This window comes from Vanacampus margaritifer, chromosome 1, assembly GCF_051991255.1.
Source record: "Vanacampus margaritifer isolate UIUO_Vmar chromosome 1, RoL_Vmar_1.0, whole genome shotgun sequence".
Classification (NCBI taxonomy): domain Eukaryota; kingdom Metazoa; phylum Chordata; class Actinopteri; order Syngnathiformes; family Syngnathidae; genus Vanacampus; species Vanacampus margaritifer.
This window is the reverse complement of record NC_135432.1, coordinates 10,759,854-10,776,511: the sequence shown is the minus strand read 5'-3', so window position 1 is coordinate 10,776,511 and position 16,658 is coordinate 10,759,854. Positions and strand designations below refer to the sequence as shown.

Genomic DNA, 16,658 nt, shown 5'->3' with positions numbered 1-16,658 from the left:
ACTTGGCGGTAACGATGGCTACTTGGCGGTGACGATGGCTACTTGGCTGTGATGAGGATGACTTGGTTAGCTGTGACAATGACTTGGCTGTGGCGATGACTTGGCGGTGACAATGGCTACTTGGCAATGAGGATGTCTACTTGGCGGCGAAGATGGCTACATGAGGGTGACGATGGCTACTTGGCTGTGATGGGGACGACTTGGTTAGCTGTGACGATGAGTTGGCTGTGGCAATAAATTGGCTGTGGCAAAGGCTACTTGGCGATGACAATGGCTACTTGGCAGTGAAGATGGCTACTTGGCGGTGGGAATGGCTACTTGGCTGTGATGAGGATGACTTGGTTAGCTGTGACAATGACTTGGCTGTGGCAATATATTGGCTGTGACAATATATTGGCTGTGACAAAGGCTACTTGGCTTTGGCAAAGGCTACTTGGCAATGATAATGGCTACTTGGCGATGACCATGGCTACTTGGCGATGACAAAGGCTACTTGGCAGTGAAGATGGCTACTTGGCGGTCACGATAGCTACTGGGCGGTGACAATGGCTACTTGGCTGTGATGAGGATGACTTGGTTAGCTGTGACAATGACTTGGCTGTGGCGATGACTTGGCGGTGACAATGGCTACTTGGCAATGAGGATGTCTACTTGGCGGCGAAGATGGCTACATGAGGGTGACGATGGCTACTTGGCTGTGATGGGGACGACTTGGTTAGCTGTGACGATGACTTGGCTGTGGCAATAAATTGGCTGTGGCAAAGGCTACTTGGCGATGACAATGGCTACTTGGCAGTGAAGATGGCTACTTGGCGGTGGGAATGGCTACTTGGCTGTGATGAGGATGACTTGGTTAGCTGTGACAATGACTTGGCTGTGGCAATATATTGGCTGTGACAATATATTGGCTGTGACAAAGGCTACTTGGCTTTGGCAAAGGCTACTTGGCGATGATAATGGCTACTTGGCGATGACCATGGCTACTTGGCGATGACAAAGGCTACTTGGCAGTGAAGATGGCTACTTGGCGGTCACGATAGCTACTTGGCGGTGACAATGGCTACTTGGCTGTGATGAGGATGACTTGGTTAGCTGTGACAATGACTTGGCTGTGGCGATGACTTGGCGGTGACAATGGCTACTTGGCAATGAGGATGTCTACTTGGCGGCGAAGATGGCTACATGGGGGTGACGATGGCTACTTGGCTGTGATGAGGACGACTTGGTTAGCTGTGACGATGACTTGGCTGTGGCAATAAATTGGCTGTGGCAAAGGCTACTTGGCAGTGAAGATGGCTATTTGGCAGTGAAGATGGCTACTTGGCAGTGAAGATGGCTACTTGGCGGTGGGAATGGCTACTTGGCTGTGATGAGGATGACTTGGTTAGCTGTGACAATGACTTGGCTGTGGCAATATATTGGCTGTGACAATATATTGGCTGTGACAAAGGCTACTTGGCTGTGGCAAAGGCTACTTGGCGATGATAATGGCTACTTGGCGATGACCATGGCTACTTGGCGATGACAATGGCTACTTGGCGATGACAATGGCTACTTAGCGATGAGGATGGCTACTTGGCGGCGAAGATGGCTACATGGGGGTGACGATGGCTACTTGGCTGTGATGAGGACGACTTGGTTAGCTGTGACGATGACTTGGCTGTGGCAAAGGCTACTTAGCGATGACAATGGCTACTTGGCGGTGAAGATAGCTACTTGGCAGTGAAGATGGCTACTTGGCGGTGGCAATGGCTACTTGGCTGTGATGAGGACGACTTGGTTAGCTGTGACAATGACTTGGCTGTGGCAATATATTGGCTGTGACAATATATTGGCTGTGACAAAGGCTACTTGGCTGTGGCAAAGGCTACTTAGCGATGACAATGGCTACTTGGCGGTGAAGATGGCTACTTGGCGGTGGCAATGGCTACTTGGCGGTGGCAATGGCTACTTGGCTGGGATGAGGACGACTTGGTTAGCTGTGACAATGACTTGGCTGTGGCAATATATTGGCTGTGACAATATATTGGCTGTGACAAAGGCTACTTGGCTGTGGCAAAGGCTACTTGGCGATGACAATGGCTACTTGGCGATGAGGATGGCTACTTGGCGGTGACGACGGCTACTTGGCGTGACAATGGCTACTTAGCTGTGACAAAGACTTGACGCATAGGTAATGCACCCACACCGACTGGAGAAACATAACAAACTAAGAACCCGTCCAGATGGAAGCAAAGCCGGCTTCGTTTCTCAAACAAATCTCGTAGACACAGAAGCATTTCAAGACTTGCGTGTGTCCAAAAGAAGACACTGGGGGACGTTTAACGGCTGTAATGTATATGCCAAGTAGGTAAGAAACTTGTGAGGATACATTGAAACTGGTTTGGTGTGGACGGGGCCTAAATACACACATAACATACACATTAAACATAACGAGACAAGGGAAGAAACCAGGAACACAAGACAAAAAACACCAACCACAGACAAAAACATCAAGAACACCCATAACAAACAAAAAACTCAACCCCCACAGAACCAAAACATGACGGGCTGAACATCTTCCAGTAGTGCTCAGTGCTGCCCTCCATGTTGTGGCACAATAACGGTACTACATTGAAAGTGCATCTAGATAAAGTCATCAGGAGCGTTTTTTTGTTGTCTTTCAAACGAGGGATCGACTGAAAACAGGCTGCCTGCCAGTGAAAGATGAAGCACTCCATTTGGAGGAGGTGCAACATCGATGAGAGCAATTGCTCATTTTATTGAGCATAAAGAGATTCCCATTTTGTGTGTGTTAGCTGAGCTGCAACCGTTAAGCCCACTGAAGCGTCGCTCTCGCTCCTCCCTTAGAACGCAGTCACATCGATCTAAAATTCAATGGCCCGTTTCATAGGAGCACCACCACCACCATCAAAGTTTCGAAGCATTTGGATTAACACCATTAAAGTGTCATCTCCCGTAATAGTGTCTTATCTGAGAAGGACTTTTTTTTGGGGGGGGGGGGGGGTCCCGCTCACTTTTGTTGCGCAGCCTCGTGCGCTTTTCCGGCGTGCCGCCTGATTGGTCGGCCCGCTCGCTCGTCGCCAGGGGCGTGGCCGCAGAGAGGAGAGACGGCGAGCGGAAGGGAGGAGAGTGCTGCGTGCGTGGGCGCTCGCTGCACTTGTGTGGCAGCGTCATCATTTCACACGCCACCCAAACTCAACGGACACGGAGACGCGAAGACGTGAAGAGGGGAGCACTTGTCCGCGTCATGTGTCTGTCGACGGGAGCTGGACGCCATTCAAGCGTTCGCCCATGTTGAGCAAACAGCGGGAGGGGGACGACGAGTGATGCGGCCAATCGCGTCGAGGGGCAACGAGAGCATCCAGGCAAGAGGAAGATTTCCACGTTTTCTTCCTTCGCTCCGGCCTTGAAACGCTTTTCACGTGCCCGCGTCGAGTAGAAAACAACACGCGACGAACGCCGAGCATGGCCTAAAGTGCACCTTTTTTTCGACGCCTCATTTACCTTTGGCGAGTTTAATTGATGATGATGATGAAGCTGCTGCTGCTGCTGATGATGATGCCGCCCGCCGTTAGCATCAGCGGCTAAAAGCAGGTCGTTGGAGCAGAGCTCTTGTGTGCCTTTTTGGGACCACGGTAAGTCAAATTGTTGCCAGATCAAATTGGTTTCGAAGCGTCAACATGACGTGAAGGCCGTTGGAAATCTTTTTATATATGTCGGAAAGTCTCGAAAGGCGTTCAGCTGGCGATTTGTCTTTATTATGCCTCCGCCCTGCCAACAAGTAAAGCATGCAATCTTGTGCTTCTGCTAGCAAATGAGCAACGTGCCAAAGGCCAAGCCACATTTTTGGACCCAAAAGCGGGCACACACGTGGTCAATTGCGTACCTTCTGCCATCTGATGTAACAGCCTTTCTTTGTTGTGCCTGACACTATACGTCGTTGCACAGAGCGAGTATTCGTCGTGAAAGACTCATTTTTTTTAAAGTCCAATATGTGAAATCAGATCATTTCCTAAGGCGCGCTCGTGCAGTCAGGAAAGAAAAAGAAAATCATAATAAATATGCTGTGCTCCGATTTTAGTTTGAAATGTCGGCCTCTTTGGTTGAACGCAAAGCTGAAATAGTCGCGGGAAGTCTTGAATGTGTTGCATGATTGGCAACAGGTGTTAAATTGATTATATTAGTATGCAATGCACATTTGTTCAGGAGCTGCTGTTGACCACGTCTGACGCCCAGTCACACACACACACACACACACACACACACACACACACACACACACACACACACACACACACACACACACACACACACACAGGCCAACTGTATGACTTGAGCAAATGCTCAATCTTGAAATGAACTTTGATTTGAAATGTTACCTATGTGCCTTAATGGCTGAAGACATCAAAGTGACAGGACAAAGCGCAACATCTAGCTTGTTAGTGCTACACTGCAACGCTTTACAAAGCATGCTGGGAATTGCTACAATATGATTGGCCCTCGTTCCACTAGTGTTAACGTGTGTACGCTTGGGTTGTACTGAACTTTTTAGCGCATGGAAACTTTAGGAAATACTGGCTTGAAAACATCATTTCAGGTACAACTTTTCCTGTATCAGCACAGCTAACTCTAGCTAGCCTTCTTTCAGCATTTTGATTCAAGACCCACAAAATATTGTGTTGTATGATTATTTATACAACAAATGTACCTAATGAAAGGAAAGAATCCAAAAGTTTGATAGTATCCTTTTTCGTCAGTTAGTAGTTAATTGGGTGGTTATTTTATTACATTGGCACTTATGATATACTGTAATAGGTCTGTTTGTAGGTCAAAAAATTCAGTAGTGATTCTATTTTTTGTTGTTTTGTGTTACAAATTTCAGCAGATGTGATGGCCATTATTTATGGGTGGCCCCAGGACTATTGTTTCCTGACCTGCTTTGTGCTCATCTCGTTGTTGCCTAGTGTCCGAAAACCGTGACCATTTGTCACCAAAATTCAGATGCACAACCTCAGACGCGTGCCTATTTCAACCTGTAGATAATTGGCACAAAGTTAAGGAGTTTATTGGCATGAAATGTGAAGAAAATACCTCAGGAAAATGGAAAATATTGTGCTGAAGGTTTTAATATTTTTACAGGTTGAAGTGGACACGAGAAAGGATGTGCATTTTGGTGACTGATCGATCTGGTCACCGTTTTCAGACATTTCACTTTAGATGGATGTCACGTAAAAAGTTGGCCAGATGTTCGTTATTGGCTTCTGGATCACCCAATCGCCATCAATCAATCAAAAGATTTTTGTCCGTATTTCAAATTAAATGGAGGTGGTTGCACAACGGTTCACTATTAACTGATTTTTACAAAGCAAATTGGTAAAATTGAAAGTGCAAGCTTGTTGCATTATCCTGAAAAAAGAAGAAGCGTTTTTGAGTGAAAAATGGACCATCCTAGCAAAATGGTCCCTTTAAGTATTTAAGTTTTTTTTCCCCATGTGCTAACTTAAACCCTTTTGGTAACATTTATTTTCCAGATCCTGTTATTTGATCCAAGCTGGTGCGTGGCGTTGTCGGAGGCGTCGACTGATGTAGACTTCTGACTTGGTCACCGAGTGGAAGCCGGTGTTGATGTGTGGGCTGCATTTTGGCGAACCCGCCCACGGCACGTGTGAGCTGCGAGCCGACGCGACGGAACTGGCGACTCGGCATGCAGCGGGAAGCTCACCCAAACGCGGAGGGGCGGCCGCTCGGAGTGCAGTGTGAACTCCAAATACGCACACCTGAAGCCACGGCGGACGGGTGCCCGGCAGGCTCAGCGCCCAGAGGCGGCAGCGACCCATCTTCGGCTTATCAGAAGATGGTGCGTCAGCGATTCATCAGGAGAAGCTTGTGGTTCTCGGATGCGGACGAGCAGGCCTCGGAGGCGTCCGAATGTGACGGCCGGTCGGTGAATGCGAACCCGCCAACGGTCGCCGGCATACGGGAGCACTCCGGCACTGAGAGTCGAGGAGGGCAAAAAGACGATGGGGAGGAAAGTGGCACAGCTGATGAGGAAAAGGCCAAAAGAGGAGGAGAAGTGCCGAACGCCACGTGTGGCGATGGCGGCAAAAGCGCCGTCAAGGCAGCCAGCGAGGAGACTGAAGAGGAGGCAGAGATGAAGGCTGTCTCCACCTCTCCTGGAGGACGCTTCCTCAAATTCGACATTGAGCTTGGGAGGGGCTCCTTCAAGACCGTCTACAAGGGTCTTGACACCGAGACCTGGGTGGAGGTTGCCTGGTGTGAGCTGCAGGTAAATTAAAAAAAACTAGCTTGGCCATCTAGAGTCAACAGTTATGATCCATGTACAGTAACCCCCTCCCCCAAAAAATGCTTTGAATTGCCTCTGTGGCTTGGTAAAAAAGAAGTCGCCTCAAAGCGCCGCTGGAACCTTGTTTGGGCCGTCCATGTTTTATACACGGACGTTTTTTATTTTTATTTTTATTTTTATTTTTTATGTATTTTTTTTTTGCAAATGGTTGGTGCACCATCGAATGGCGGATGTTATTTATTCTGCTTGAAAACGCTTACTGACTTTAGTACTTAGTGGATTTTTATTAAGACAGTACACTAAGCTTCCTTAAAACACAGGAAAGTAAGTTCTGAACGTCCTAAAAAACACTTGCTGTATTTATTCCAAAATATAACATGCCACTTGGTTTTAGATATTCATCACTTAACCAGTAGAGGGTAGACATGCACTAAATATGCCCAGAAGAAGACAGGAACAGGAAGTTATTGACTTCATGTAGCTAACAGCTAGCGCGCTACACTTGTTTACTCACTCAATGTTGCGGCATCGTCTATGAGTGACTTTTAAGACACTATTACACGTGTAATGTAGATATAATGGTGTATGTGTGAACTCAACTCAATTCAACTTTATTTATAAAGCAATATAAAACAAGCATTGCTGTACACAAAGTGCTGTACATGGAACGGAAATCGGTCATGCAGTAAAGATAATGGTAGTTTGTGTTTGTTTACCTGAAGTGGTAATCGCTAGCGCGCTAAAGCTAGTCGCGATCGTTAACAGTTTGGCATAGGCTAATTTTGTTGTTGTCTAATAATGCATATGTATAGAAGATAATACATTTTGAGTACTTGCATCCACTCAAAACTGGATTAACAAAAATAGGCTTTTTTTTAAGGGGGGGGGGGGATTATTCGATGGAATAATTGAAAGGATTATAAAAAGTAGTAGTGACAGCACTAATTGCCTTTGTTAATTGTTTAAATTGAACTATGATCCCAAAACACTTGAATAAAATTTCAAATTTATCTTTGTAGATTGCCCTTTAAAATACAGATGATCCTCATAATAATGAATAATAGTAATAAGTGTTACTCATCAAATTTACTTTTTAGCTGCTTTTGAGCAACTCCCTTGTGTATGCTATGCAAATAATTACATTAAAAATTTGAGGTTTTGACTGGGATTGCGAGTCAGTGACAATCATTTGGCTTGCTCACTGGAAGAAAACTTTTGTGTTTTTCCTTACTCGGACCGGCAAATCACCCGCTTAGTAGACTGTGTAAATGAATCAACTAGCAATTATTTCAATCCTTTGGGGATTTGAGTTGGATTATCTCTTGGCTTCTCTTAACCAGGAATTTTACGTGGAGCCGACGTCACAAAACGGCAACACATATCCCAAGCGTTTGTTCTTGGGGATGTCTAAAGTCTGGTGGTCACCGGATGGCATCATTTGGATGGTGATGTCATGCCGAAACGGTCGCTGCAATCCCACTGCAGTTTCTTGTTCGGTCTTCAAACATGGTCTGTGACGCCAGTCCTGGAACTTTTCTGACAAACGTATGTAATCTCTCCTTGGTCTTGTTTGCTGTGTGCGAGTCGATTTGTGACCTTTCTGTGGCATTTGGCAGGAAGGTTGCGAGGCTGTCGATGGCAGTGAGTCCTCTTGCATTGTTTGTAGGAAATATTTCCGGGAGAAACTCGCGAGAGTCCCTCGACGGCCTGCAGGGAGGTACACGACCGATTGGAAGAATTCCTTCCATAATCCCACTTGTTTGCTGCCTAATCTGGATGTGGTGAAGTAAATGGCTCACTCTTTGGGACACCTTATTAACCTCTGTACACCCTTAAAGCTGTGTTTTGTACTGCTCAAAGTCAAATCAAGTGGTGTAGTTGTGTGAAACGGTGCCTGGTCCACATCAGCCCCAGCTGGACTTGATTACATGCGCAAGCGCCTTCATAATAGAGGTTTATCAGAGCAGATGGCTTTAGTTGCCACCCTTGCGTATCGTAGCACCACAGCTATTCTTTGCTAGTGCTAATTATATTATTGTATGTGTGTGTGTGTGCGCGCGCACGTCACCAACATGATCACCAGCTGTTATTTCTTTCGCTTCTGCTGCTTACTTGCACTGACTGGTAGTCATGAAAATGCCGATTGTACGTGAATTTCTGCCTCGTTAACAGCAGCATTGTGTTGGACTCGGATTTACTCCAAGCATTTAGTGATCCCTGCATATTGAGACATGAACAAAAGGACAGAATATTAGCAGGTTTGGCAGTTGACTTGCGTTGATAACTAATTGCCTTCTCTCCATTTTGTTGGTTAATGCTAGTGGACATGCAAATGCAGTAAGTGCACCAAGTCATCGTGTCGTGGCACAGTTTGGATTTTAAAGGTGTTTCTTTGAAAGTGTGAGGCTTTCATATCGGGTTATGTGGTCATGCTGGAGATATAGCCCTCGTTGACATACAATTATGTCGCCAAAAGTATTCTTGGACTCTCATATGAATTTGAGTGTTTATGATATCTTTGCAGGCATTGCTGTGCTGTCGGATTGACATTTTGGACTAACAGTGTAGATTAAGAATGTAGATGCACTTTTGCCACCATTTTGTACATTTTGTGCATTATGAAATGGTTGCATTGCCTTAGGCGCACCTTCAGCAGCTGTGACCGTTGCGTAATCGGAATTAGCATAACTGAGGTAGGAAGTACATCACGAAGTACTTAAGAAGTATTCTTAAGCATTAGCATTTTCTTTGCCACAGGAAAGCGTTTTAGTTTGAATACATGAATCAGCATTGGAATGCATATTTTTCAACAAGAAAGCCAAGTGCCTCTGCTCAGTCTGCTGCTAATCTTATCCCATCTTATATTGTTTGTTACCTTGCGCTCTTAAGAAATTTGACATATAATCCGTACGTTATACTTTCACACTTGTAATGGTTCACTTGGTCTTGTTTGTTTTCCAATGTGGGATTTACTCTGCTAGTGTTGTTAAGTAACTCTTAAAAACATTAGAATTTTGAAACCTAAACCGTGGTCACAAAAAGTTTTAATTTGATTGATCTAAATATCTTCATCACAGTTGCAAGATGTACTACCGTTATCAATCGTGGCAGCTCCCTATTGGTTAATAAAATCTTTCTTCTATCTTCTTTTCTTTGGTCCTTCCTCGGGTCTCCTGACGGCCTCATGACTCTGGCTGGAAGTGTTCGGTTTAGGTGAACAGTATGGGATTTTTTAAATAGGTTTTAGGTGAATTAATGAATACACACTCGCATGCACGCACACACGCACATACACGTACTCACCCACGTACAAAATAAAAAAATATATCTAAAAAAAAAAGAGAGAGAGAGCAATGATGATGACATGTCAAATCGGTAAAATTACCGAATGAACAATACTGAGCTCTCCAGAAATAAAAAAATAAATAAAAGAATAAAATCAAATCTAAGCATTTTTGTCCTTGTACTCGGTGGCCTGCACAGTGCACACTGAATTTAGACGTTTTGTTTTCAGGTCACATGAATGACTGAATGCGGCGTCTGCACCGGTGCTGTCTTTTTGTCCGGCGTGTGAGCTTGTCTTGAGGGAGTCTCGGTGTCTCACCATGCTGAGCCTGCACGTGGCTTCTGAATTATGTAAAAACGTTGTCGTCTGCTGTGTGTGTGTGGGGGGGGGGGGGGGGGTCGTTGCAGTTGTATATGTGTGCGCGATGACACCAAAGATGATGAAAGGAAGACTGGAGTGAGGCCAGAGCATCTTCGTTTTCTTCTTCGCTTCATTTTCTTCATTTGTTGTTTTTTTTTCTTTTGCACGCATCGGACCCCCTTTATGGTCTGAGCGTCTTGTCTTGGTGTGAACCCGTGCAGCCCAACTTGGGCGGACCCAGCCAGTCCTCCGTTGCTCAGCGCACTTCACTTGTTTTCTGCAGAGGTGAATTTTTCATGACTCTTCAGAAGGGTGCAGTGAAAGTCCCCACCCCCGAGTTCCGCGCGCACACACACACAGCCACGTTATCACATACCGGGTTAGAAAATAATCATCACTGTCCATTGTTGTGTTTGAAATTTTTTCTTATTTGTAAGCGACCTTGTGCAGTTTGATGTGATAGGAGTTGATTGTGGGAGGTAAATAATTGAATGTCTCCGAGCTCTGGAGTTTTGTCGTCTATCTCTGTGAGGGTGGGGTCGTGATTATGTAAGACACTGCCGCCATAGGGGGGGACTGCAGTAAAGTAAAGCAAAGCACGCCTTGCAAGGAAAGGGACAGGGTGCAGCCGGAAAATTGCGTGTTCCTCGTGGGGGGGCTGCTGGCGTTCTTGAAGGGAGGGGCTGCTTTGAGAGAGAGAGAGAGAGAGCGAGAGAGAGCGAGAGAGAGAGAGAACACGGGAGGCGGCTGAAGGTGGATCATGAGATGGCAAGATATTGAAGGAAATGGAGAAAGATGGAACAGTTCAATGACACCGAGCTTTTCGCTGCAGTGTGGGGAGGGTGCGATCAGACCACCCCCAACGCACACCCTGCTTGCCTGCCCGCAGCGAACTCTTTGAACTGTCATTTAGTGGCAGTGGATGGAGCACAATGTGAAAAGAAGACACTTGCAGGAACATGTGTGTGTGTGGAGCCACCCTTTGGAATGACTTTGATTTCTGCATAAAATGTTCATCAAATATGAGCTCCTCTTTTTTCCCATCACTTACATAAGGGTCAGATCAATTTTATGAGCAATATATGCAGATGAGAAACATGCCAATGGGCACGTTAAATTTCTCAAAATCCTCCATAACAAAAAAAACACTGATGACTGACGTCCATGATTTATTCTACTGCGCTTCTCACCAATAAAATTCCCCTGGAGTTTTTAGTGCAATTAGCACTGTTTGGAGTGTCACGCTCTTTTTGACGCATCGGCTCAGAGAAAGATTTGAAATATTGTCCCGTACAAACTCATTGGTGGATATTTTCAATTGAAGATTTGAAAAATAGTCAAGGTAATCTGAATTTGAAGGGAGTTTTTGACCAGGTGTTCTACAAGCAGTATGACACCAAAACATGCCCCAAAAAAGCCTTTATTTCCCCTCCACACACACACACAAAAAAACATTATCAAATTTCATAGGTCACGATTCGATTTGATACCGATTAATCCCGATACAAATCTATAAATTGATTATTGTGAATTATTATTATTTTTTAACTCAAATTTAGAAAATACGAATCAGTAAACTTGTACATGTACACTGTAAGATTTGTATGAAAATGTATTTATCTGAAAATTCAGGTTGCAGTCTGTTTCATGTTTGAACAGCACTGAAATCAAATATTATGGCTTAATGTTCCATGAATATAACATTCTTCCATGCTTAATGTGTAAATTCTAACCCTAAGTAAGACGTTTTGTTGAATATTCTCATTAAAAAAAATTTATGTTTAAAAATCGATTCGGCCGCATATTGAATCGATTCGAGAATTGCACGCTGTAATATCGCGATATATTGCAGAATTGATTTTTTTTTTTAACACCCCTATTATCTGTCATTTTGGGCAATCTTTCCATTTTGCTACCAACTTCATTTCACTCATGTTGGTTCTTTTTGTGAGGTTAAGAAATCTAATGATGTGCAGTTTCCAACGTGCAACATCGTTACTAGCAGCTTTTGCTCACAGTTTATTAGTATTTGTCCTCATTCATAAGATGATGCATCATCACTTTGACCCAAAACCTAAGCTCTATTTAACTATGGACTGTGTTCTTTTTGCTCAGGATCGTAAGCTGTCAAAAGTGGAACGTCAGCGCTTCAAGGAAGAGGCAGAAATGTTAAAAGGTCTCCAACATCCAAACATCGTCCGCTTTTACGACTTTTGGGAGTCTCCGCTGAAAGGAAAGAAGTGCATCGTTTTGGTAACGGAGCTGATGACATCCGGGACGTTAAAAACGTGAGTGGGGAAGAAAAGAGCTGACGGAGACCTCCAATATCTTAACGCGCTGGCCTTTCTCTTGTGCAGCTATCTGAAGCGCTTTAAGGTGATGAAGCCCAAGGTGCTAAGAAGTTGGTGCAGGCAGATCCTGAAAGGCCTTCACTTTCTCCACACCAGAACTCCTCCAATCATCCACAGGGACCTCAAGTGCGACAACATTTTCATCACTGGTCCGACAGGCTCAGTCAAGATTGGCGATTTAGGGCTGGCTACGCTGAAGGCGGCCTCCTTCGCTAAGAGTGTCATCGGTAAGTGGGCGTGGCCACGGCCAGCCAAGCACTGAAGCACCTTAAAGACGTGTCGTTCCAACTGTGGCCGCAGGTACGCCGGAGTTTATGGCCCCGGAAATGTACGAGGAGCACTACGACGAAGCGGTGGACGTCTACGCCTTCGGCATGTGCATGCTGGAAATGGCCACCTCGGAATATCCCTACTCGGAATGTCAGAATGCTGCACAGATATATCGCAAAGTCACAAGTGTAAGTCCAATTAAGCATTTGTTGTCGTAGTTGTTGATGTCGTTCTTCACATCCCAAAAACAGATGTGACTTCTAAAGTCAAGCGCATGTTGCGCATTTGATGCAGTTTAATGTCCTAAAAGAATGTGTTTTCAGAAAACATGCCAAACTGAACGGAATTTTCATTTCATGCTTTAAATTGAATGATGTGTTGAACTAAGCATGCGGCCCATGTTAGCAGATTTAGCCTGATGTTGAAGGCAACAAAATAATTTTTGTCCAAATATGGTCACACATTTCGGTCTCAGTCCTGACCAGGGGCTGTATGAACACAAAAAATCATCCCTGGCATTTTGTTAGACCCACACCGTCCCGGCCCCTGAGCACCTCCTGGTTACCACGTAGCTCTGCCACTGTTGTTATTGTTTGACATCTGTATTGTTAATGGTTTAATGGGCTGCTCCCTCTAAATTGAAGAGCGATCTCTTGGGGTGAAATGAAGCAAAATAATAATAAAAATGGCAGCGCATCGGCCCAAAAAGATGAGGTCCCACCGGGCGTCTGCCCTGTATTCCAGATGGCCAGTCCAGCCATGGTCCTGACAACATTTGTGACGATTTCAAAGATTTAGTGCTCAAATTGGCCAGCCTCACTAAGTATTTATCAATTGGAAATCTTTACGCCACTGCTCTCTGCTCCTTTGGGTCGAATTGGAACAAATGACAATTTTTCAGTTCACATTGACATAAAAATTTCATAAACATGTCACATATGGGCCAGGAAATTCAAATTGACCTGCAGCATGAGGGTTTAGGCTTGAATGTAAATTGATATGCAAAATACACAAACCAGCTGTTGGCATGCACATAGAAAAAATAGAACATTCAAAATGAAGAGAAGATAAATAGAGGTGAAATGTCACACGGAATTTAGGAAATGTCTCTTTTTTGTTTTTGAATTATTTAAAAAAAAAAAAATCTACATTTTAATGCCATGTGTTCTTTTTGATGACTCTTTTATAGGGAGTCAAGCCTGCCAGTTACGACAAGGTCACGGACCCTGAAATTAAAGAGATTATTGGGGAGTGCATCTGCCAAAAGAGAGAAGAGCGGTAAGCCGTTGTCACGTCTCTCAACAATTTAGCTTTGAGCAACAACAGTGTATGCACGGCCTGTACTGTACTGTATGGCGCAGCATATGGATGTCATGGTCACGTGAGAACGAGGACAAGTGCCGTGTTTGGATTACGCTGGTACCTTGGGGCAAGAGGAGAAAAGTCTTCATGCGTGTGTGGCCGATTGTGAACTCGCGTGTACCCTTCTTAACAGATACGCCATCAAAGACCTCCTTAACCACGCCTTCTTTGCCGAGGACACGGGCGTGAGGGTGGAGCTTGCCGAGGAGGACGACGGGCAAAAGACCTCCATCGCCCTCAAACTGTGGGTGGAGGACCACAAGAAATTGAAGGGGAAATATAAGGAGAGTGGAGCCATTGAGTTCACCTTTGACCTGGAGAAAGAAGTCCCTGAGGTGGTGGCACAAGAAATGGTATGTGAATACAGCGTTTCTTTTGATAGATGAGACATTTAAAATAAAATGTCTGGCCAAGCCTATTTCAGGGATGTGATTTTTCCGCTAATTCGCGGAATTCCGCTTTTTTTTATCTCACCCCCCCAAAAAAAATAATTCCGATTTATTTATTTATTTATTTATTTTTAGTAGTTCATTGTGTATGCACATGACTCCGACAGATAACATCTTCTGCTATAACAAAGACATTTGTGGTATGCTCTAATATGAGTTACTTTTCATTTGATACAATTATTTGTTCTTGAAATTTGAACTCTTCAACATTATTTATGTGTTAACTTAGTAATCACATTAGTTAGATATGATGATATTCTCAGTGATAGTTTTTAAAAGCAAAGACAGTCCAATGTTTTTGAATGTGACTGATTTTGAGTTGACTAAAACTGCCATTTTATATGGGATAGTTCAATATACATTGAAAATTTATGCTGTTGTTTTGTCTATTTCTTTGTCATGTGAGTGCATTGAAAGTACTTAAAAACACGGAAAACCCATGAGCTGGACAAGATGGACCTAGCTGGGTGCCAGCGGCCCCCAGACCCCCGGCTAAATTTTCAGATAATTTCACTTTGGTCAAATCACATCCCTGCTATTTCTTTGACACTGCTGTTATGTACAAAAACAAAACATTGTGCTTCTCTCTTCTTCTTTTTTTAAACAATATTGTGAGTTTTTAATATCGCCTACCAGCTCAGTGGCCGAGTGGTACAGTGTCCGCCCTGAGACTGGGAGGTCGTGGGTTCAATTCCCGGCCGGGTCATACCAAAGACTATAAAAATGGGACCCATTGTCGCTCTGCTTGACACTCAGCATTAAGGGTTGGAATTGGGAGGTTAAATCACCATATGATTCCCGAGCGCGGCTGCTGCTGCTGCTGCTGCTGCTGCTCACCGCTCCCTCAGGGGATGGGTCAAATGCGGAGAACGAATTTCGCCCCACTTAGGTGGGTGCGACAATCAGTGGATCTTATCTTATCTTATCTTACCTCCCCTCAATATCATAATTATTGTGTTGTGAGGCTCATATCGTGATGCGGCAATAAAAATCGTGGTGACGTCACACTTTTTTTTTTTTTTTTTCAGGTGGATTCTGGATTCTTCCACGACAGCGATGTGAAGACTGTAGGAAAATCCATTCGGGACCGCGTGGCTCTGATCAAATGGCGAAGAGAGCGAACGGCATCGGCCGCTCATCAGATGGATGGCGGCCACGCCTTTCACATGGCAACTTGTCAGGGCGCGGCTTCCCGGGATGCGAATGTGACCGTGGGACCGCCCTCTCTGCTGGAGCCGCAAGCGGACGCCGAGCAGCACAACCAAGCTCGGACCCCGCCAGCCAGTTTCACCTCAGTCACATGTAAGCCCCTCTCATACAGCTTGTTTAGGGCAGGAACGTAGCGAGTGGAAAGCCCATAGCAGCTTCTCCGCTGCACTTTAGGATCTTTTCATCCAAATCCGGTTTTGGATGAAAAGATCCTGAACATCTGCAGCTAGCACAAATCCCGCTGGTTTTGTTTTCAATCCATTGTGATGGTGTTTAGAGCCAAAATGAGCACAATTGTGTCCATGTGTCTAGTTTTTTGTGTGGATCTGCCTTCATCTATTCAAATGGGCTCAGGTTTTTGTTGCCCGTGTTAGTCAGACTAACGGAGCCGTTGGCCTTTTTGTGATTGGAGGATATTTGTGTGTGTGTGTAGCAGACAGCACCTTTGACAGTGGCAAGGGCTCCACCGTTTACTCGGACTCCCACAGCAGCCAGCAGAGTGTCCTCTATCAGTCCCTGCTGGAGCCCATCACTATGGCAACGCAGCAGGTTTGTAGACGTTGACTTGTACATTCACATGTGTAAAAATGCACCATGATGACATGTGGAAATGCTTTAAAGTACGTGGGGGGGGGGCAAAGCACCTTTTACCCGTTACATGCTTGATTCCTTCTCACAGTACCGTGAAAACCGGATTTTTCCAAAATGAATGTCACTCGATCCTGTTGCAGTTTGACAATGTTGAGACATTACTTGTCTCAGCCCTCATGTCCTTTTTTTTTTTTTGCTATACGTATTTGTTGGCAACAATTATGATGCATAATAAGCATAATATGACTTAGTCGACCGTTGAAATAAAAGAAAGAAAAGAACATACCACAGTATAGCTGGATTTCGGTCATCCATACCGCAACCCCGTCCGTCAACAAATAAGTTTCGCCGCTTGTTGTTTGTCATCCGGAGGTGCCACACCACCGAGTTGATGAATATTTTCCTGGGCCGAATTTTTTGGGTGTGGAAACTGCAGTAACCTTCCAAGCAGTTGTCCTTTTTCTTCCCTTGCT

The 16,658-nt window shown here is 44.8% G+C and overlaps 1 protein-coding gene and 1 long non-coding RNA gene across 8 annotated transcripts in view; one reads left to right on the top strand and one right to left on the bottom strand.

Moving 5' to 3' along the window:
- Window positions 1-16,658, bottom strand: part of LOC144055530 (uncharacterized) — a 146,326-nt gene that overhangs the window by 67,513 nt on the left and 62,155 nt on the right. The window lies entirely within an intron of this gene.
- The window catches only part of LOC144055430 (serine/threonine-protein kinase WNK2), a 37,705-nt gene continuing 24,148 nt past the window's right edge, over window positions 3,102-16,658 (top strand). For 5 of the 7 annotated variants that reach the window (XM_077571434.1, XM_077571409.1, XM_077571425.1 and 2 more), the window contains exons 1-9: window positions 3,102-3,638; window positions 5,535-6,289; window positions 12,069-12,241; window positions 12,311-12,531; window positions 12,605-12,762; window positions 13,764-13,852; window positions 14,070-14,289; window positions 15,414-15,687; window positions 16,028-16,143. In XM_077571434.1, coding sequence (XP_077427560.1) covers window positions 5,708-6,289; window positions 12,069-12,241; window positions 12,311-12,531; window positions 12,605-12,762; window positions 13,764-13,852; window positions 14,070-14,289; window positions 15,414-15,687; window positions 16,028-16,143 — 1,833 coding nt within the window. In that variant the 5' untranslated portion in view covers window positions 3,102-3,638; window positions 5,535-5,707. The remainder of the gene's footprint in view (window positions 3,639-5,534; window positions 6,290-12,068; window positions 12,242-12,310; window positions 12,532-12,604; window positions 12,763-13,763; window positions 13,853-14,069; window positions 14,290-15,413; window positions 15,688-16,027; window positions 16,144-16,658) is intronic. The other 2 variants (XM_077571393.1, XM_077571401.1) reach the window with 2 other exon arrangements.